Source organism: Orbicella faveolata, unplaced genomic scaffold, assembly GCF_042242905.1.
Source record: "Orbicella faveolata isolate gen_17 unplaced genomic scaffold, um_ofav_v1 contig_1, whole genome shotgun sequence".
NCBI classification, from domain to species: Eukaryota; Metazoa; Cnidaria; class Anthozoa; order Scleractinia; family Merulinidae; genus Orbicella; species Orbicella faveolata.
The window spans coordinates 30,189,568-30,210,000 of NW_028301536.1; the positions used below are offsets into that span (position 1 = coordinate 30,189,568).

At 37.0% G+C, this 20,433-nt stretch overlaps 4 protein-coding genes across 4 annotated transcripts in view; 1 reads left to right on the forward strand and 3 right to left on the reverse strand.

Moving 5' to 3' along the window:
• Nucleotides 1-4,268: 4,268 nt before the first annotated feature.
• On the reverse strand, nucleotides 4,269-6,859 carry LOC110053629 (uncharacterized). The gene is made up of 4 exons (XM_020759883.2): nucleotides 6,688-6,859; nucleotides 6,157-6,315; nucleotides 5,756-5,887; nucleotides 4,269-4,634 (listed from the first exon to the last, which is right to left on the reverse strand). The coding sequence occupies exons 1-4, from the start codon at nucleotides 6,809-6,811 to the stop codon at nucleotides 4,372-4,374; spliced, it is 678 nt and encodes a 225-aa protein (XP_020615542.1). The 5' UTR covers nucleotides 6,812-6,859; the 3' UTR covers nucleotides 4,269-4,371.
• A 3,311-nt stretch (nucleotides 6,860-10,170) lies between these two features.
• Nucleotides 10,171-11,078, reverse strand: LOC149118725 (uncharacterized). The gene is made up of 2 exons (XM_089289866.1): nucleotides 10,948-11,078; nucleotides 10,171-10,674 (listed from the first exon to the last, which is right to left on the reverse strand). Exons 1-2 carry the CDS (start codon nucleotides 11,059-11,061, stop codon nucleotides 10,432-10,434), a joined length of 357 nt encoding a protein of 118 aa, XP_089145992.1. The 5' UTR covers nucleotides 11,062-11,078; the 3' UTR covers nucleotides 10,171-10,431.
• A 690-nt stretch (nucleotides 11,079-11,768) lies between these two features.
• On the reverse strand, nucleotides 11,769-12,648 carry LOC110053619 (uncharacterized). The gene is made up of 2 exons (XM_020759873.2): nucleotides 12,548-12,648; nucleotides 11,769-12,143 (listed from the first exon to the last, which is right to left on the reverse strand). The coding sequence occupies exons 1-2, from the start codon at nucleotides 12,597-12,599 to the stop codon at nucleotides 11,881-11,883; spliced, it is 315 nt and encodes a 104-aa protein (XP_020615532.2). The 5' UTR covers nucleotides 12,600-12,648; the 3' UTR covers nucleotides 11,769-11,880.
• Nucleotides 12,649-18,063: 5,415 nt separating this feature from the next.
• LOC110053635 (astacin-like metalloprotease toxin 1) overlaps nucleotides 18,064-20,433 on the forward strand; it is an 11,785-nt gene continuing 9,415 nt past the window's right edge. The window contains exons 1-3 of the mRNA XM_020759892.2: nucleotides 18,064-18,175; nucleotides 19,237-19,368; nucleotides 20,387-20,433. The exon at nucleotides 20,387-20,433 is cut by the window's right edge and continues 86 nt beyond it. Of these exons, the coding sequence (XP_020615551.2) occupies nucleotides 18,112-18,175; nucleotides 19,237-19,368; nucleotides 20,387-20,433 (243 nt within the window). The 5' untranslated portion in view covers nucleotides 18,064-18,111. The remainder of the gene's footprint in view (nucleotides 18,176-19,236; nucleotides 19,369-20,386) is intronic.

Genomic DNA, 20,433 nt, shown 5'->3' on the forward strand with positions numbered 1-20,433 from the left:
ACTACTGTGTTTGTTTTATGTTTTGTTTACAAAGAGAAGGAAAACCTCCAACGTTGTCATGCGGGAATGCCTTCCTTCGTCTACATACAACAATTAAAGGAAATCAAAAATAACATTCGTTGTTAAGAAATGGGAGAGCCGTATCAGGTAACTTTAAAAAGTTAAATTGATTTTCAATTGGTATTTAATTAAGCACATTTTCCGTTCAAACAAAATGATTGATAAAAGAAGAAGGAAAAAACATAGAATTGACAAGCAAATATATCCTAGGAAAAGAATCTAAAGACTTACAAAGAATGTTATCAGGAAATATCTACCGTGATTGGGCTACGGAATCAACAACCAGACTATTGCTTCATTCCCAGGAGCCTCGCTCAGCCTTGCTAACAGATAACAAATAACTAACTGAAAACTCCAGCTACCTTTGAAAGGCAAACACTTCTGAGTAAATTGCTTAATGTTTATAAGCACTTTGCTTTATGTACTTTAATTGCTTTTGACCAAAACCGCCGGGTAAATACAATCTAGGATCCCATGAGAGACGACAGTCTGATTTGTTTTTTTAAAAGTCACGTTTGCTGGCTGCTTTTTTTTGTTAGAATTTCAATAATCAATGCAGTACATTTAACTAAATATTTTTTGGCAATCTGCACCACTACATATCGCTTTATCCTTTAAAGGTGAACACGTTTTCTGGAATGACTGGCAAACCAAAAGGCTAACATATGGCTCAAAGACAACAGAGGGGAAAGAAAAAAAAAAATGTTTTCAATGGCACCAGTTTATCAGATAAATTAAACTGATCGGCTTCACTTTTCGCTCGTTGAGTTTTGAAGAGTTTATGTCTGTGTTATCTGGATTAAGATTAGGATTCCTTAACTGGAAGGGTACCGAATGTCACAGACAAGTCCATTCCAGAAAGTCTGTTTAATCAATTTTTTGGCACGTAATTCGTGATAATTTACAATTATTTCCCCACGTGGAGGTGGCTAGCGGTGGATATATAGACCTATCCGCAAATGGGCGAGGAAAATATCCACCACTAGTAGCCACCGACAAAGGGGGAATAATGTTTCTTGGTATTTACCAAACTTGTAGGATAACATATCCGAAAAACAAGAATCAGAAGACTGCAAGTATCACCTGATTCATCAGGCCATCAACAAAAGAAATCAAACAGTTTTCTTGTGTTTGGCATGATCAATGTTTTTAGAAAAAACAGTGCAAACTCCGAAAAAGTGTTTTGATTCGGTAAATCTATCGAAAAGATTAGTTCAATTCAGTCTTCAAAACTTTTGCTTCAAGCATTTTCATCATCTTAAAAGAAAGGAAAACTACTGCTTATCTTAACTACTCCGATAAAAAACACAGTTTTTCTAATCTGTCCGGATATCAAAACTTCATCACCCAAATAGCAATTGTGCCAAATCTGAGTCCGATAAATTTGTCTGTAACTTGGCGCTCGCAATAACACGAACTAAACCCACAAAACACACCACAACTAAAACCCCAAAATGTGTCTAATTTAGTATGCAGAGTGGAAATGCAAATGCTTTTCGTTTTGTCTCATGCGTCGCGTTTTTTGACAATGAAGTTGCAGCGAAACCTGCTGAAGTGATTTCGCGGGCTCCTCGGGTTTGTTGTTCAAGCAGTCGTGGCGGAGGGGATTTTATTGTTTTATGACGCTTGTTTTAGGGAGTCGCGTTTCCAAGTTGCAAAAAAAATTACTCTGATTCAAGAAATTTGGGACCACATATGAAATAAACCTAAGAAAAACCGGAAAATAAATAAAAGATTTTTCGTGGCAGTAGCATTTTATGTGCATTAATTCTGGGCTATTAAGAGGCTGTCTCTGTAAGAACCGACCACTGATTTTACTTCGAAAATTCGATTTTTCTCATAAGCTGGGATTTCAAAGCCCTTTCCTAGTCAATCGCTAAAATGGGTTTTATTTCATCAAAAATTCCAGTTGAAGTTTTCTAGGATTGATTGAGGTTCGGTCCGCTCGACACAAGTCGAAGGCGAGTGTGTTAGTTACTCACTGGAATATTTTCAAAATTTCCTGAACACTAAGCGGTCGTCAGTTTTGAAAACCTAGTGGGCAGACAAATTTTATTATTGTTTTAAATTAAGGGATTTTTATACTTTCTATTCATGTAGTTCAGCAGTTTCAAACAGGCGCCACATTTTTAAAGCGTGCCTTCAAAGTAGAGCTATTTTCGCGTTTGGTTCAAAACTCGATTTAACGGGTAGAAAATCTTCTTTTAACCGTTGAAGGAACAACATTGAATTATAATTGCAACATGGCTAAACAAACTGCTATGATATATCTATAGTTGAAAAAAAGAATTGGGAATTTTGAGCGAATATTAATTTTTTTAGAGCGCCAGCAATATGTGCTATTTTTCCAGTTTCGGCGGGCATGAAACTTGTGTCGAGCGGACCGAACTTCAATCAATCCTAGAAAACTTCAACTGGAATTTTTAATGTAATAAACTTATTTTAGTGATTGACTAGGTAACAAATCAGTGGTCGGTTCTTACAGAGACAGCCTCTTGAATTTTGTCTGTAACACTTGAAACCTTAACAGTTTGTTACTCTTTTTTTATCAAGATGGTAAATTAAATTTTAAGTAGTAAGGAAACATTGGAGTGGAATCCGGATTTTGCGAACCCTTCGATTATTTAAAGCAATGTTTTTAACCGGGTTCGAGCCTTGGCCGGGGACATTGGGTTGTATTCTTGGGCAAGACACATTACTCTCTCAGTGCCTCTCTCCACCCAGGTGTATAAATGGGTACCGGCGAATTTAATGCTGGGTGGTAACCCTGCGATGGACTAGCATCCCGTAAAGGGAGGGAGTAGAAATATGCCCAGTCGCTTTATGCTACGGAAACCGGGATAACCTCCGGCCTGGTGGGCCACTTGGCTCGTATGCAGACTTTACATTTTACAATTAAAAACAAAATTGCTCCTTGACAATTTCTTTTCCCTTAAGGTGGTAGCTCCCTATAGTTTTACGATCACACTCGCGCTTAGGACGAAAGCTCAAGTAATCTGCGCGCGCTCAAAGGAAACCGTCAGTGTTTTTCGATATTTTATGACATCAACATGAGCACAACTGGGCAAAACTGGCAGGGAATTTTCTCGCGTTTCCTTTGGTAAAATTCCGCAAAATTTGGCAGATGGGTAATAAATACTTCACTTTAGTTGGAGCTCGTTTTTCAGAGGTCTTTTCAGGGAAGTCTATCTGACCAGTTTCTCCGCAGCGCTAAATGACATAAATTTGTATAAATCTAAAAAAAACTGCCTTTACAAACCCTACTTGTTTCGTGTTTAAAATTCGTATCCCGTCGGGTTTAATGTACTATAAAAGATTTGGAAAATTTCACCGAAGGAAATCACAAATAAAGCCATATAAACGCACCAGTTTACATTTATAATTCAAGATTAAAATCCAAGATGTTAATAGAGATGATAGTAAATCGATATATCATCATTGCTTATGTTTGAGAGGACTGGGTGTTAACACGAATGCAAAAACAGCTTTCAAAACATAACACTAGCGCGCGGTACGCGATAAATCGTTACGCTATTGAGCCACTTTACAGTCGCACTGTTTAATGTCGACCTCAAAGTCAAAAGCACGCGGTTATATTTTTACATTAACAAAATTTATCAACATTTGAAACGTTAAAACAAGGTCAAGTTCCCTCAGAAAGAAATCATGACTATTCCTGGCCACTTTGAATGAGCAGGAGATCTACGAACAGAAGGGTTGTGGTGAGAAACTTCATGATGAATACAGCTTCCTTCCTCTTTTGGATGCCATCAGAAACCTTTTAATGATCATTAATTTTGCTATTTGCGTTTATAGGTCTATTTGCTTGAACAGCTGTAAGGCTTCATTAGCAGTACGTGGTGCCTGAAGTGGCTGTATTACTATCGACGCCGGCGGGACAGCTTTAGTTATCTCAGTTAGACAAAAAGCAAATAAGATTGTCTAAAGCAGGGAGTTAGTTAAGACTAGCAATAACGCTTTTTTAATATTACGCACTTTCTTTATTTTTAATTCCAGTAGGCATTTTGACAACACCAATGTTGAGTACCAATGGAGAGAGAAATTGCTTAAAAAGGCAAATATTTTTTGCAAGGTACGGATATTTAACTACATAGGTATCTCTCAGAGCATTACCAGAAAGTTTACTGTGTTGTGTTTTGAGCAGTCAGCTATGGATTTTTGAAAGATATAATAACACGCTTCACATATAACATGGCGATTTAACTGATTTTATTTCCTGACAAATGTTTACCATTTATTATCAGCCTAAATTTACCGGCGCCATTTTAAGGTGCACTTTTAAAGCAATGCTCAGTTACAGAAGTCTCCTTCACAGCAGTATAATTCGCAATTAAATCCCCCCTCTTCATTGTATCCATCTTTGCAGTAAGTCGAGCAAAGCTCTTCCGGTATGCATGCCTTCACAAAGAAGTCCTCGTCTCCCTTCTGGGCGTACATTTCACCACAACGTGTCATGTCGGACGAACACTGCTCCACCTCTTGAGATTCAGTGCAGTCATCCATCGAAGTGGAACTATAGCAATAGTTGCATGACAAACCCTCAGCGGAGCTTCCTAGAATTCATTACACAGGGTAAATTTATTGTTTTTAATTGACATGTAACATAATAATGAAAACTCCATGCAGTAACATGATAATTCAGAGTGACAGAAAATGAAAGGCTGTTAGGACATTTTCTCAGCTTCATTTGTTGAGACCTACTTTGAATATGACAACCCGCAGTTTTTCCTTATTTCAATAAAAAGCCAACGCCTCGTTCATTTTTTTACTATCGGACACGTACGTAACATGCACCATAATAAAAATATTAACAACGATAATAATAATAATAATAATAATAATAATGATGATGATGATGATGATGATGATAATGATGATGATGATGCCAATGGTCTTTGTTAAAAACTAAAATTCAAAGGATCCGTTTGAATTTACAATAAAAAAGGTTTGGTAAAATGAAAGGTAAAAATGCAAATATTGAAATAAAATTTAATTCGAAACTGCCCGGTAAAAAATGGTTTAAAATGAAGAGGGTAATTTAATAAAGTTAAAAAAGCGCCTATTTCTGAAAATTCTTTTAAAACACTTTGTCGTAACCCGCAACAGAACGAAGTTGTGGCTTCTCTCATGAGTTTGGGTAGAAGGCAGCAGGCTATGCAGTGGCCCTGTAGAGTCTTGGTCCCCTGTAGCCTCTATCGCTAGTATCAATCATGTCAGCTCTTGATGGGATCTGTATCAAATAACCGAACTTAACTGCAGGCTGAAGAAATCTGTCTAGTTGACGGAGATACTTGGAATAATAGGCGGAGCCCCATATTTCAGTACCATGCTGGAACAGAAACAATATTAGGCTCCAATTTTTTTTACAGTTCTAATGGTCTTGCACCAGCCAACGTATTTATTTGATCTTTATGTGCCACCACGCTTCTTTCGACCAGATAATCAGAAACTGCCACGAATTCCCAACTGTTAGGAATTCCAACTTAAATAAAGTTGTTACTTTATACCAACCAATAAGGTATGGATCCACAGTTTCTTACAAGATGTCAAGGAAGTATGTTTAATAGAAAAGAGATGTTTTTAGTACATTTTGGATAAGCAAATGTGACATGCGCCACGTAGCACGAGCTGGCATTACACTGCATCTTACTTAACTCAAGAAAATTTTTCCTACCTTCACCTTCACCTCCGCCCTCAACCGCGTTGTTACACAAGTCAGTTGAACAGCATTCAATGTTACATTCATATCCTTCTTGGTTGCAGACATCCGGGAGGCTTCCCTGGCATATATCGTCTGTCATGCACGCTTTGTTGGACAAAAACGATGAAAAGAAACAATGTAAGAGAGAGATTACTTCAGGGTGACTTCATAAAGGTAAAAATATTATACACATAACTTTCCCGCATTCCACTTAAGTGCTACGAACAATAGCACCAGAGTGAGGTTGGGGTGGACATTTTTATACATTTGCTGTATTTTTGTTCATCCCAACCTCGACTCGGCGCTATTGTTTGTTGGAATACGGGAAAGGTCTATTGAAAACTAAGATACTGAATTAAAGTAAAGAAGCGCACCTTTCGCGTGAGCTTGGCCCGATACGCCACCAGCTTCGACCTTTACAGTCAGAGAGGCGCAGTTATTGAGATAAGAAGGACATGTGACTTGTGTTGCTTGCGATGAGCAGTCATCAAGTGAAGGAGAAGCTTGGCACTCGTAACACTTCAAACTGTGAACTTAACGAGAAATATAAAAGAAAACTTAACACAATTAAATGCCTCATCTTCAAGTACAAAGCAGAAAAAGACAAAGTGATACTTTCCCCTCCAAACATTTTGAATTTGGGAAACAATTTTTACATCAATAAAACTATAAACACAACGAAGCTGTTATTCATGTTAACAATAGAAGGAAAGTTTTTTTTATAAAATTCACAAGGGATACGAAAAAGCAGCAGTTCTGCATTAAATGATATATAGCTTCTGAATGAAGAGTTTTGAATTCAGAGTAACTACATCGGGTGTCAAGTGTTCATAAAATTTGAACCAATGAAAGTAAAACAGAGAATCGATAATAATTGCATCTACATTTAGCATGTTCTTTTTTACCTCCCAACGCTCCAAAAAATATGGCAGCCAAAAAGACAATCACAAACTTCATGATAAATGCGTTGTTTGAATCTAACAACTTCAGCCAACTGCAAGCTGTGCACTGTTGAAACGAAGCGTGCATTTTATTGAAACATTTGTTTGAGCAGCTTTCTTTGACTTCAATTGCTTTCCAAAGTTAACCAACTAGTTGAATATTTTGTTTCTTAGAGTGATTGACAGTTATCCTGAAAATAAAAAAAAACAAACTGGTAAGTGGAATAACCAGGACATTTTCGTATCGTGTTCTTAATCAAATTGTTCATAGAACGACCTTGGACCATAGTCGGCTTCTGCCTTACAATGAATTAGAGGGAAGGTCTTCATGAAACAATAAAAAATAACATTGGTTATTACGAAATAGGAGAGTGTTATCATGTAAACCTAAAAAGTGAAATTAATTTTCAATTGATATTCAATTAAGCACATTGTCCGTTAAAATGATCGTCAAATCGTCAAACATCTGTTACGTATCCTAGAAAAGGGTTCGAAGACTTTAAAGACAGAAAAAAATTAAAGACGAAGAATGTTATAAGGAAATATCTACCGTGATTGAGCAATGATTTCGCAAACTGGGTGTAAAATTTTGGACATCCTTGGAACAAAACGGTGACGAAAGTCGGTTGTTCCACTCACATGAACCTTGGTCAGATGCCCGGGCGCAGATGCTAATGAAATAAGAAATAATTGTAGTAAAACTTCTTTTGAAAGGTAAATACTTTTGCTTTAATTGCTGAATGTTTAAGAGCACTCAATTTTATGTCTTTTTATGGCGTGTGAACAAAACCGCCATGCAAACATCGATTAAGTACCCCATGAAATGCTAAAATATTTGATTACTTATTATATAGATAGATATATATTTTAAAAAAGCATATATCATGTTTTTGCTGTTTTTAGAATTCTAATAATCATGCAAGGTGGTGGCTTAACAAAAAAAACCTGAAAAACGCTTTATCCTCACAGGAAATGATACAAATCAAGAGGCCATATATTTTGCCCAAAAGCAGCAGGGGGAAAAAAATGTTTTTTCAATAGTTCGTGGAAAAAATTTATTTGACTTCACGATTCGATTCCGTCGTTTTGAAAGATAGACTCCCAATCTGGAAGGGTTCCAATGAGTCTTGGAAATTATTCTGGATAACCAATATTATCAAGAGCAAAACGAAGACCGCCTGCAATCTGAATTTCATAGTAGCCTCACATAGAAAAAATGTTTTTTTAGTTAATTCTATTTTCCTGATTATTTCAAAATACGATGGTTCCATTATTTCATCACATAAAAATCGCTTGTGCTTGCATTCCCCCACCGTGTTACAAGGGTGGAGGAGGGGCAGTGACTGATAACCGTTGTTTTGATCTATAAGAGGCTTATTAAGTTAGGTGACGTTCACGATTTCATTTCAAGTCATCTTGGATCCACCATCTTGAATTCCGCTATTTCTCGCAAAGTCAGAAAATAACGTAAATTAGTGCAAATTAATCCAAAATGGTGGCGGAATAACGAAAGTTCTAGATCTGTAATTTGCTCAAGAAAAGAAGGAGAATTCGCCATACTCGGCAGCCTAGCAATGCAGAACCGATGAAAAGTCTTGTCGAACTTCATGTTGTTAGGTTTTTTTATCACTTAAAAATTAACGTTTTAATCATAACAATTATAATTTCTGAAAATGTGATTGGTGCATAAACTGCAAAGTTGTGATCGGATAGTGTAATCGGACAGTTGGCTGTAATCGGAAACCTCTAATCGCACAGTTACATAAGCCAATCATTTTAAGTCCTCTCCACTAAATCCACCAATCACAACATTGATTACAATCACTATAGTAACCAATTCAGGGTCCGAAATTAACTTTTTTAGGCAGGCGCCAACTGGCAACTGAAATTTTTTTTTCAGTCGCCATATGGAAAAATGTGGTCGCCACAAAGTGTCAATAAACTTTTTCCTTCGCAAAAAACACAAACCAAAATTTTTGGTCGCCAGATGGAAAATTCTGCTCGCCAATTTTTCTTTTAAGAATCGGAACGAAGAGAACGCGTTTGGGACCGCAATGATGGCGATTTTTCCGCTCACGATAAGATTAAATACAAACACCCTGATTATTTATACATCTGCCACTGAAACCCCACGACGAACGAATCGAATGCCGGCCATATACGCAGTTTCGTGCGACTGCCAAATGTTTCGAGTCAATTTTATACCTTCTCTTGTCTCTACCTTTTGGAGAAGAAACGTACCCGACTGAAAACTGCCGTTTGGTTCTTTGCTCTATGTGCAAAACGATCGTTCCTTTCGCGTTCTGTCAAGACGATCGACGGATCGCCATGTTGAATATCGAAATCTTCCACTAATTTCTTCGCGGATGTTCCGTCTCCACTTTGTAATAAATTACGGAAAGAGTTCAGGACATCTTTGGACACCACATCGCCAGAAGATATATTCATGGCGAAAGAACGCACGTAGCCTTCTGCGCCCGCGATACGTATTTTATAGGAAACCGCTGGAAAAACATGGCGGCGAAGCTTCGCACTGATCGTAGCTGTGAAACGTTGTGGTAGAGTTATAATAACAGGAAAATCGGTTTCATACTTCAAAAGCGGCGGAAAGGTAAAAAGTAAGTGACCAATTGGCGGGCGGCTTTGAATCTTATTTTAATCGATTTGGCTGAAAATCTAAGTTTGTGTAATTATCGTGGTTTGAAATAGTTAATCGCCCACTGGCGACTAGCTGTGAAATTCTGGTCGCCAGTGCAAAATTTTTAGTCGCATTGGCGACCAGGAAAGCGCAATTTCGGACCCTGCAATTCGCGAGGTCTGACTTCGGAAAAATGTGGAGGTTTAGTCTCCGGTGACTGTTTTGAAAGAAACTTAACAACCATTTTGCAAGCTATTCTCCACATTTTTAATTTGATATTTAAAAATGACTATTTTTTAAATGAAACTTTTACTTTTGTGGGAAATTGTAATGGTTATGAATAATTAGTAGCAAGTCATCGTGTCGTCCAATTCAGTCTGTTATCATACTCATGATTAACAAATCGGACTCCAGCTTCGCGGTCGTCCGATTTTGTTATAATCACCTGTATGATTACAGACAGAATTGGACTCCACTCAGTCCTATTAACATTATAAATTAAGAAATCTGCACACTGGTAGCAACCCTCATAGCGACGGTTGTTTACAGTCCAAAATGACTCACCAAATGGATTGCATTCAGTACATTTTAATGATACTTTACAGGAAAGCTTTAGAGATGCGTACTTATGAGAATTGTGCCTCAATGTCCTGAACATTGTTTCCTCTACCATCTTATACGCTACTTATACTTGGTTAACATTTCCATGACTGGTGTGTATTCGGGTATTTCATGGAATGTTTTTGTAAAAAATTTCGATTTATCCCCTCCCCTTGCCTCTTCCCCCCCACCCCCCTCTGTTCACAGGGCTAATTTGGGCTCTCGGAGACCGAAGTAAAACTTTAAGGCCTTTTTTCTCAAAATGACCAAATCAACAGATCACCAATATTTCGGACACGATATCTTCCCGATTCACTGGGTTTCAAGCGAATGTTGTCAAATTTTCGAGATTGGTAAGAACACAATAACTTAGGTCATAAAACGAAAACATTTTCAATTTGTGGAATGTTTTCCATGTTATTTACGTAATATAGTAATTATTAAGTAATATCATAGTTAGTAGAGGGGAATTAAGCAACAGCAACTGTTGCATAATATTTGCCATAAAACTTCTCTGTGTCTCCTTTTCTTGTATATCCTTCATAGATTGTTTTGATGGCAGAGAATTCATTTCTATCTTCTTTTAGCTGTACCTCTACAAAGACATCAAAAAATGATAACTGTAAAACAAATAGACTACTAAATAGTTTAAACATCAAAAATTCAATGTGGAAATTGTACGTTGGCTTTTTTCGAGTATTGTGAAGGAAGCTCTATAAATTGCAAGGTTTACCCCTCAAAATAATATATAAATAAATCACTACATCTCGGAGCTTTGAGCTTTCTCGAAGCTTTTGTATAAGTATTCCTTGTTTCAAAAGAGTCCGACAGGAGATTTTCATCGAAGGAAAGCAATATATAAGCTTAATATTTGCGTGAGCATTTGCTGGATTTCGTTTGTTTACACGAGTCGAGCAGACTATGCGTAGCAAATTTAAGAACAGTAATGCGAAATTTCGACTCAAAATTACCATTTTTCAACTTACATTTCTAACTGTAAGCGCAAATTGTTCCTCTACCTCTTCAGTGTCTTCCGAAACGTCCAAAAAGGCCTCAAAATCGTCTCCCAACAGGAACAGACCGTCTGTACAGTCCACCATCTTGAATGAACTTCTGCACGGTCAGAGTCACGTGACGGGTTTGTTCAACATCGGAGGCCGCGCTATTGTTTAACCCTTTGAAGTTTGCCGAGTTTCATAACTATTCCCCTCTACTAACTATGGTAATATTAGTGAGCTTTTTCTCAGTTTCACGAAAAAGAAAACCCCCCAAAACACTGTTTGATGAGGTTTGTAACCTGGGCAACTTGCTTATGGACAGGATGAGCTTAATTCCATGCTTCTCGAACCATTCATTAGTAAGCTATCGTACTGTAATGAACACCACTTTTTAACAACACTTAGAAGGTAATTATTCACTAACTGTTGTGGCATGTGACCTGGAAAAGTTCACTTTTTAAGTCAGACTGCGAAGTCCTTCACGTGGCACCAAAACTGTCCCACAGAGTTGTTTTAAGGAGACTTATATTTTGAAGGTATAAGACCACCTTAAAGGGGTTTTCAGCACTGTGATGCGTTGTACTAAAACTCAAGCAGGACTGCTTTTCCGAAAGAAATTGCCTTTAAAGGTAATGATTGTTTGTGAAGTACTGATATTTTGCTACTGACATAATTATACACATAAGTTCTGAGATACCTCTCAGAACATCGCAGCAAAGTTAACGCTTCTATTTTGAGCTGTCGGTTAGCATTAATTATGGTTTTCTTGAAAGATATAACAACACACTTGAAGTAACAGGCATAACAGATAACATTGCAGTTTAATTTTATTTTACTGAGTCAACTCTTGTTAAATGTTTGCCATTTATTAACAGCTAAATTTTACCGGCGCCATTTTAGGGCACACTTTTAGAGCAATGCTCAGTTACAGAGGTCTCCTTCACAGCAGTATAATTCGCAGTTAAATCCCCCCTCTTCATTGTATCCATCTTTGCAATAAGTCGAGCAAAGGTCTTCCGGTATGCATGCTTTCACAAAGAGCTCCACGTCTTTCGGCTGGGCGTACATTTCACCACAATGTGTTTCCCCATGCGAACACTGCTGGACCTCTTGAGATTCAGTGCAGTCATCCATCGACGTGGAACTATGGCAATAGTTGCATGTCAAACCCTCAGCGGAGTTTCCTAGAATTCATTACACAGGGTAAATTCATTGTTTTTACTTAAAATGTAACATAATAGTAAAAAACAATCGACGCGGTAACATAAAATTTACGGTGACAAAATGAAAGGCTATTTAGACATTTTCATCTTGATAAACCAGAAAAAGACTCACCGATTCTTTTCGCCAAGAAATGTTGAATTTGGGAACAATTTTAACATTTAAAATACTATATAAACACAACGAAGTTGTTATTCACGTTAACAATAGAAGTTACGTTTTTTTGTTTAATTCACAAGGGATAACAAAATTCGAAGCAATCACATCAGATGTCAAGCACACATCAGGCGTCAAATAATGAAAGCAAAAAAAGAAAAAGGAGAATCGATCATAATTGCGACTACATTTAGCATATTCTTTTTTTTACCTCCCAACGCTCCAAAAATTATGGCAGCAATAAAGACAATCACGACCTTCATGATAAATACGTTACTTGCTTCCGACAACCTCAGCCTACCGAGGTCTGTGCGATGTTAAAAGAAAGAGGGCACTACTTTATAGCATCATTTGTTTGACCAGCTTTCTTTGACTTCATTTGCTTTCCAAAGTTAACTGGCAAGTGGAATATTTTGTTTCTTAATGTGATTTACAGTTATCCTGAAAATAGCAAAGCATAAAGCAACTGGAAAGTGAAACAACCAGGAAATTTTGGTTTGGTGTTTTCATACAATCTTTAAGGACCTTGGACAATAGAGCTCTTGCCGTGTAATAAATTAGGGGGAACGTCTTCATGAAACAATCGAGACAATAAAAAATATATATAATAATAATAAATACCGTTATTACGAAATAGGAAATTGTTATCAAGTAACCGTAAAAACTTAAAATGATTTTACAATTGTAAATTTAGTTAGCATCGGGCAGGCGAAGAGCCACCCTGTGCCCGAAATGCCATTATTATTATTATTATTATTATTATTATTATTAATTGATATTCAATTAGGCAAATAGTCCGTTAAAATAAAATGACTGATATAGAAACAAACCATCAGATCATCAAACATATATTATATATCTCAGGAATAGAATTGTAAGACTTTTTATGACAAAAGAAAAAAAATAATTTAAAGATGATTTCCAGTCCGTACTGCGTTCTCTCGAGAGTTTGATTACGTTTTTTGTTTTGTTTCATGTAAGACATCACAAAATGCAAACATTTCGCAACTACTTATAAACATTAGGGTGCTAAGACTGCGCTGTACGGACTAGAAATCACCTTTAAAGACAAGAATGTTATCAACAAATGTCTACTGTGACTGAGCAATAATATTAAAGTGGATTCCACACAGTGGATGGAAAATTGTAGACATTTTTAAATAAAACGGTTCCGAAAGTTGGATGTTCCACACACACGAGCCTCGCGCAGATGCTAATGAAATAAGAAAAACTTATAGTAAAGCTACCTTTTAAAGGTTACCGAATACTTGTGCGCTAGTTGCTAAATGTTTATGAGCACTCCGTTTTATGTATTTTTATTGCTTTTGAACAAAATATCAAGTTAAAAATATCAATTAAGTATCCCATGAAACAAAATATCTCTGATTATATATTATACTACCTTTTAAAAACAGCATATATCATATTTTTGTAGTGTTTTAAAATTCTAAAACTCACGGTGGTATAATACACTGAAATCGTTTTATCCTTACAGAGAAAGAAACGAATTTTTCTGAACCAAAGAGCTCAGTGAAACATATTACTCAAAAGTAACCGAAGGGAATAATGCTTTTTCAATGGTTAACATTGGAAACATTTAATTGACTTCACGTTTCATTTCCCTCGTCCTCAAAGATAGATTTAATCTGGATTGGGATAAGGGCTAATTAACTGGAAGGAGGGTACCAATGCTCATTTTGGGAAAACTATACTGTCCTGACATCAATGTACCGCGTTCACAGGGAAGAAATTGAAGTCGAAAAACGTTTCTGACTGGAAACGGCATTGAGTACTCACGAAAAGGGATTTGCAATTCCAAAAACCATATCAGATTGTAAAAAGTGAGAAATATGAAACAGATTGAGTTTCCAAGCTTCTTAATTTGGCTCCAGTAATGGATTGCTCGTGTTCGGGGAGGTAGGATAATAGTTAGGATAGGATAATAGTTATTTCGAAAAAAAAATTGTTGTTTTTCGTCAATTTAATCCCAGAATCCTGAATATTTGTGGAGAAGCTTGGTTGAATAGCACTTGATGCTGCTGAAGATGAATCCACGATATTCACTTCTTCCAATGCCGTGCGAAGAACGACTTGCATTTTTAACGATAATAAACTTAGCTGAAGACCAAACTGCAAACACCTGTTTGCAAAATATGAAGTCTTCTCTTGCCATTGACTTTCAGGCCAAGTTTTTTAACCTTCTTTGTATTTTCTGGAGTAGCATCGATATTCTTGTACTGTCAGGATTTCTGGTTGTGATCCCGTTTCACGCACGAATTTTAACAAAATTGCCGCGTCGCATACAATTTTAGCTGCTTTTAAAATCTTTTTTTCATGAATTCACTTTAAGCGTTTCACTCTGAGTAGCTTTCCGCGCGCCACACTTAAGGTTACCGTATACCTTCAGGGGTGTCTCGCGTCCAAGCGATGTAGCACGTCCGGTTTAAGCTGTAGCTACCTAAAGCCCTATATCAAATTAAAGCTTATAGAGCTGGCTATCAAGCCATGCCAAAAATTTTGAAATAAAATGAACTGCCGATTTTTTCACGGCCACTAAATGCGAGCGTCCTAATCATCTTTTGGAAGATACAAGTCAAAGCGAATTTTGTTTTTCGCCAATTTATTTTTTTTCTCGGTTTCAGGGCAAAAAGCGCTAAAAAAGCGTGTCTGCGTTTTGCCACATTCAATTGCAATAAAAAGTTACAGAACATTTTCGAAACAGGATTTAAAAAATGTGAAGCGATCGTACAAAAAATGCTCTCGGAGAAAAAATATTTCGAAATAAACAATTCGCAGACACGTTTTTGTTTTTTATATGTTAATCTAGCTACTGTCCAAATTTGAGGACAATCAAACAAATCCCCTTTGAGTTGTAACTCTTTAAAGTGTCTGCTTCAAGCGAAAAAATTTATTCGAGAAAACAGCGTTAATAAAAATCTCTTGCTTCGCAAACAAACTCCACCCACAAACGCCTTCAATTGGGTTCTCAGATCACTGAGCCAATCAGCGAAAGGAAAATTTACTACCATTAACTCGCGGTGAAATCTCCAAAAAACCCCTTGTGTTTCGCAATGCGCTCAAGGCGGAGAGATAATTTTTCTGTAGCTCGGTTTTTCCTGAAGCTGGTCTGGCAAAACGAGGAAGACGAAAAAGGATACGAACGCTAGAGTGGCTGGGCGACGAGAACAAACTGAACAAAAGAAAGCGCGGTGGAGCAAATATGCATGGATAATATTCCCATGGATCTCAATGAGTTGGACGATTCATCGGTATCGGGCTCAACAAAAGAGTCACTGTAAACGTCGCTGTTATCGCTGTCGAATTCCCAAATTTTTACAGAACCTTTCTCTTCTCTTGACTCGATCTTTTTGTCCGCTTGATACGATAGCTATAGCTTCATCCGCGAGGCCAACTTTCTCCTCTTCACTCATTGATGTGCTTTCATTCGTTCTTCGCTTTTTCGAACTGGTAAACAGAGTTTTCCGTGGTCCATGTTTACTTATAACTTAATAGAATTACACCTAATACGAAAAATGTTTGGATTAACAATGCTGATTAACTGAGTAGCCTACCAATTCATGGTATCCATATCGGTAATATTCCCGCGAATGTAGTTTCGGTTGATTGCGTACACGTTATAGGGCTGTCAATCAAGAGGGAACTTTTACTTCCGGCCATAACGTAAAACCTCCATTTCTCCGCCAATATAAAGTCTTTTTCAATTTTGTTTTCAGAAATTAGAGATTACTCTTCGACCATTACTTTGAACCAAAAATCCAAATTTGAAGAAAATTGCCGATCTGAAGGTATACTGTAACCTTAATAGGCAATTTTCGACTTAATTTGTGCCTCTGTTTCAAAACGAGTTTTTGCACAAAACCTTTCATATGAAAATGAGTTTGATTTGCATGAAAATGAACCTGTAGGCGGAACACACTTTCATATGAATGGTTTCGCACGAAGACTCGTTTTGAAACAGAGGCAAAAGTCAACTCGGAAATGACGAATTTTGTCCTCATCACGTGTAACTTACAAGCCCTTTGCCACCTTTGATTGGTATCCCCGGATTTGTGTCAGGTTGGCCTGGGAGGTCACCTGCTCCCATTTACACCCTCCCCCTCCCCTCCCCTCTCCCGTCGGTGAAAAAGCAATATGACGGTAAAACAAAACACAACACAGTCATGCCAGAAGTGAGGGTCCTATTCGGAATTCGTATTTATGAAATTATCCTTATTCTCAGTATCTTTCTAAGATATATTTAGGAAGATAAGTTTGGGCTAATTTGATATAAGTCTCAATTCATGAAGACATAAGGCGTGATAACAAAAACATATAATTAACACCAGCGACCAGTTTGTTTTCATTTGCTCTTTGAAGAAATAAAATGAAATTATCTTGTGAATCTCTGATAGCTAAATCTTTGTTATTGCTGTCCCGAGAAAAAAAGAAACTTACAGATGATCAAATACGCCGCTTCAGAATATCCCAAACTTTTCCGCTGCTATCAGCTGAAAGAAGTCATTGATCAATTTGTTTTTATGTACCATTCTTCTTCAAATACTGTAGTTGGTTGGCTAAACTGGATTTTTATGAGTAATACAGGCAAATTTTGTTCTTATTTGCCAAGTTGATATGGAAAAATGTTCCAGTTGGTAAATTAAAAGAGTAAAAGAAGTCGTATTCAGCTGGGTTAACTTTTACGTGCACGTGAAAACTGCATTTCTAGCAGAAATTCAGAAATGGCATTTTATTTTGTTGGTATTGAGATGATTATAATAAAGTGAATAACTTAAAAAGAACTTAAATAGCCACATAAAATGACTCTGCAGTATAAGAAAACGTGATATCTTGAACATAATTATTTCTTGCAAATGAGCTTTCTCGTTCCAGCTGTGTAATGAAATCTCCACGCAATGAAAGTAGCAATACACAAACTGGGTATGTTAAGGGAAGCTTTACTCCTCACAATATGTTCGACGCAACTTGTTATAATAACTAAGACAAAGAAACCCATTTTTACAAAGTTGTTTGGGACAACTGTGTAACGAAATATTTCATAACACAAAACATCAAAACAACAAAAACAATCCAAGGTAATTCACAGTCAAATAAAATACTTATAGGTAATTGTTGTCAAGACTGTAGTTAGCATCAAGGATTGCCAAAAACTCTTAAAAGTTATGAATACAAAGAAGTTTCTGTGACATTGAATGGACCATATATCAATAGAACAAAAGAATACATATTTCTTACAAAGGTGCTTTTATACAGTTGTGTAAATGGCTCTTTAAATCTAACAACTACAAATAATTGACTTATTTAGGATCAACGAGGGTGTTCCACTTACAATAAGTTTTTAAATACCTGGTGTTTATAGAGTGCAATTAAACATATTATATTGTTATACCGCCCAAATCAAATACGTGTTCCGATCGCACGAGAACGTGTCATGTGTCATGGGTCAAAACTCACTAACTTCCTAGGGAAAAAACGTGAACGTCCACCTTGAAAGAGCAGCAAATTTCAAGCAAATACTTTTCTCGCTTCTCCCCGCGGAACATTGAGCATCTGGGGTAAAACAAAGCTCACTGGTTCTTTCGGGCCAGTCATTAAGTGCTTAAGACTAAAAAAATGGACAAAGCACAAGTGTCAAAATATAAATATGGCTAATGGTTGTTTGTATTTAAAGCAGATGTAGCAAGTTCAATTTCTACTTAACAAGACTCTCCACCATTAAATCACTTATACCATTTTCGCATCGTCTACGAGTACACCATGAAGGCAAAGTTGTTACTCAATTTTTTCTGGCTTGTTTCAGCATTGGCATCATCTCCAGAAGGTAAGAAGGATTAAAATGTTTGAAAGCAGAAATTCATAGTTGAAACATTTACAAAATAAAAACAAAACTGATTAATATTATTTCGTTTAATTTAAACGCAGCCGAAAAAATTCTGAATGCCCTGCGAGAGATAAAGCGACGCGAGTGATCTACTCGGACCATGGTGAATCAAAGGAACCGATAACGCTTTGTCCACAGTGGATTTCATCGGCTCCCTGGATGCACCATGATCTGAGTGGTATTGGATCATTGATCCTGATTCTGATCCTGGTCATTTCAAAGAAACGTTTTTTTATTTGGGAAGACCTGGATTAGTATCAATGATCCAAGATTACTCGTATCATGCATGGCGCATTAAAGGCACCGATGAAGCCCACTGTGCCAAGGAGTTATCAGCTCCTTTGATGCACTATGAACCGGGGAATCTTGGACCATTCTTTCTGATTCGTATCATCGCAAAGAAACGTATCATTAGATATAACCATTTGTAACGTAACAAAGATAGTAGACTTCAGTTTGAAGGAGACTAAAGAGGATTTATTGATCAAAAGTAAAAATATGACTATGTTATCAGCATTGCCAAAATCTATAAGCCTTTGCTTGACTTGAAACTATAATAACTAAAAAGGACTTAAGTTTCGAAATTATGAAAGCAAACTTTCAATGATGAAAGAATTAAATTTCACATTTCGCAGAGCCTAGATTTAGCAAAACTCTGTAAGTCAAGCTCTTGAAAGTTTGGTGGTGTTTCCTGTAATCTAGGTTTTAATTATTGTGTTCATTCTTCGTCAGGCAATTCTGCTATGTTTTTCAGGGAATTTCATATTTTCCTATAAACATTTTTATGGTCCTATAAGCATTTTTTCTTCAAATTTACGTTCAACCCCAAACGGAGAGTAAGTTAATTTCTTTTAATCCGGGACAGCTCTATGCGTCAGTTACATTTCAAGCCATTATACGAAAACGTATCTACACTGTACGACGAAGAAATATATCTTGTTGATCAGAGTCAGTTTATTCAGTAGCCGCGCTTCACTTGATATCAATCATTTTCTGATCAGAGAACGGCGACACCAGGGATGACGAATTGGTTGAAGGTGACATGAAGTTCTCACCTGGGCAGACAAGAGGTTCAATTTCAAACCGACTGTGGCCCAATGGAGTGTTTGTCTATGACATTGACAAGTCCTTACGTGAGTAAAAATTCTATTATTGTTATGTTTTTAATTGTTAGCTGATTAGAATGTGGAAATATTCCTATCCTTCCGATTTTAAGGACAAGGCGCAAGGGTAGGTAGTCGCGCAATGGAATTGTACCATAAAGCTTTCACGTCACGTGTACGTAGCAGCATTTGTCCCCGGGGCCCCGTTTCTCGAAAGCCCCGGAAACGTTTCACGCCCGCAAAGCCATTTTTAGTTCTGAATCTGCATCTAAAAGCAGAGAAGTGTATACTCCTGAAAATTCTTGCATGACAAGAACCTCTGACTATATTAAAATTATATGAATAAAACAGCCCTGTAAACATAAGGTTTGAGATTTTGCTAAGGCTTTCCGGGTGCGACGAGAAAGGAGCCCCAGGTTTGTTTTGAGCCACGTTTGTTGGTCTTGTTTCGTAATGTACATGCCCTTGTTCATTCGGTAACAGTAGAAATTTTTTTAAAGTTCTTTCCCAAACTTCGAACTTGATTAACTTCAAAAGGTTGGCCTCTCAGCTTAAACGTTCTAAGGAGATTTGAATGAGGGTGATAAATTCTCAGTTATCGGTTGAATTTTCAGGTTTTTCTCAGTTTTCAGCCCATTTCTTAACTCTCCGAAAATTGTTTCAGATGTCAGACTGCATGCCATCTGCTGAATAATTTTTCTATTTTCAGTTGATAGCAAACTGTTATGTTACATAATTTGTCTTCTGATTTTGTATTTTTGTTAATTAAATGAATTTTATGTCACTAAAATATGTGTAAATTAATTGAATTTAATTGAATTGACCCCATTCTCAATTATCAGTTAACCTCTATCCGGACCCTCTTCTTAAGATAGGATTCTTGTACAAAGAGGGAAATTTGTTTTGGCTTCATTGCGCCGATAAGATATGATTTTTAAAGGTTTTTAACACCCCCTAGGATTGTTGTATTTCGCTGGTTGGAAGATAAAAAATCGACCGCCTTGGACGCCGCTAGCACTAAAAGTTTTTCTCTTTTGTTTATTACTAGTCAAGGAAGCCGTCGCGATGTCTGCGATAAATGGCGCAATGAGGGCC

Coding starts and splice junctions, on each gene's coding strand:
- LOC110053629 (XM_020759883.2), bottom strand. CDS start 6,811: ATGCACGCTTCGTTTCAACAGTGCACAGCTTGCAGTTGGCTGAAGTTG. Junction 6,316..6,687: donor ATTTTTTGGAGCGTTGGGAG/GTAAAAAAGAAC, acceptor TTTCTCGTTAAG/TTCACAGTTTGAAGTGTTAC. Junction 5,888..6,156: donor GGGCCAAGCTCACGCGAAAG/GTGCGCTTCTTT, acceptor TGTCCAACAAAG/CGTGCATGACAGACGATATA.
- LOC149118725 (XM_089289866.1), bottom strand. CDS start 11,061: ATGGTGGACTGTACAGACGGTCTGTTCCTGTTGGGAGACGATTTTGAG. Junction 10,675..10,947: donor TTGCGCTTACAGTTAGAAAT/GTAAGTTGAAAA, acceptor TGCAATTTATAG/AGCTTCCTTCACAATACTCG.
- LOC110053619 (XM_020759873.2), bottom strand. CDS start 12,599: ATGAAGGTCGTGATTGTCTTTATTGCTGCCATAATTTTTGGAGCGTTG. Junction 12,144..12,547: donor AATTTTTGGAGCGTTGGGAG/GTAAAAAAAAGA, acceptor AATGAATTCTAG/GAAACTCCGCTGAGGGTTTG.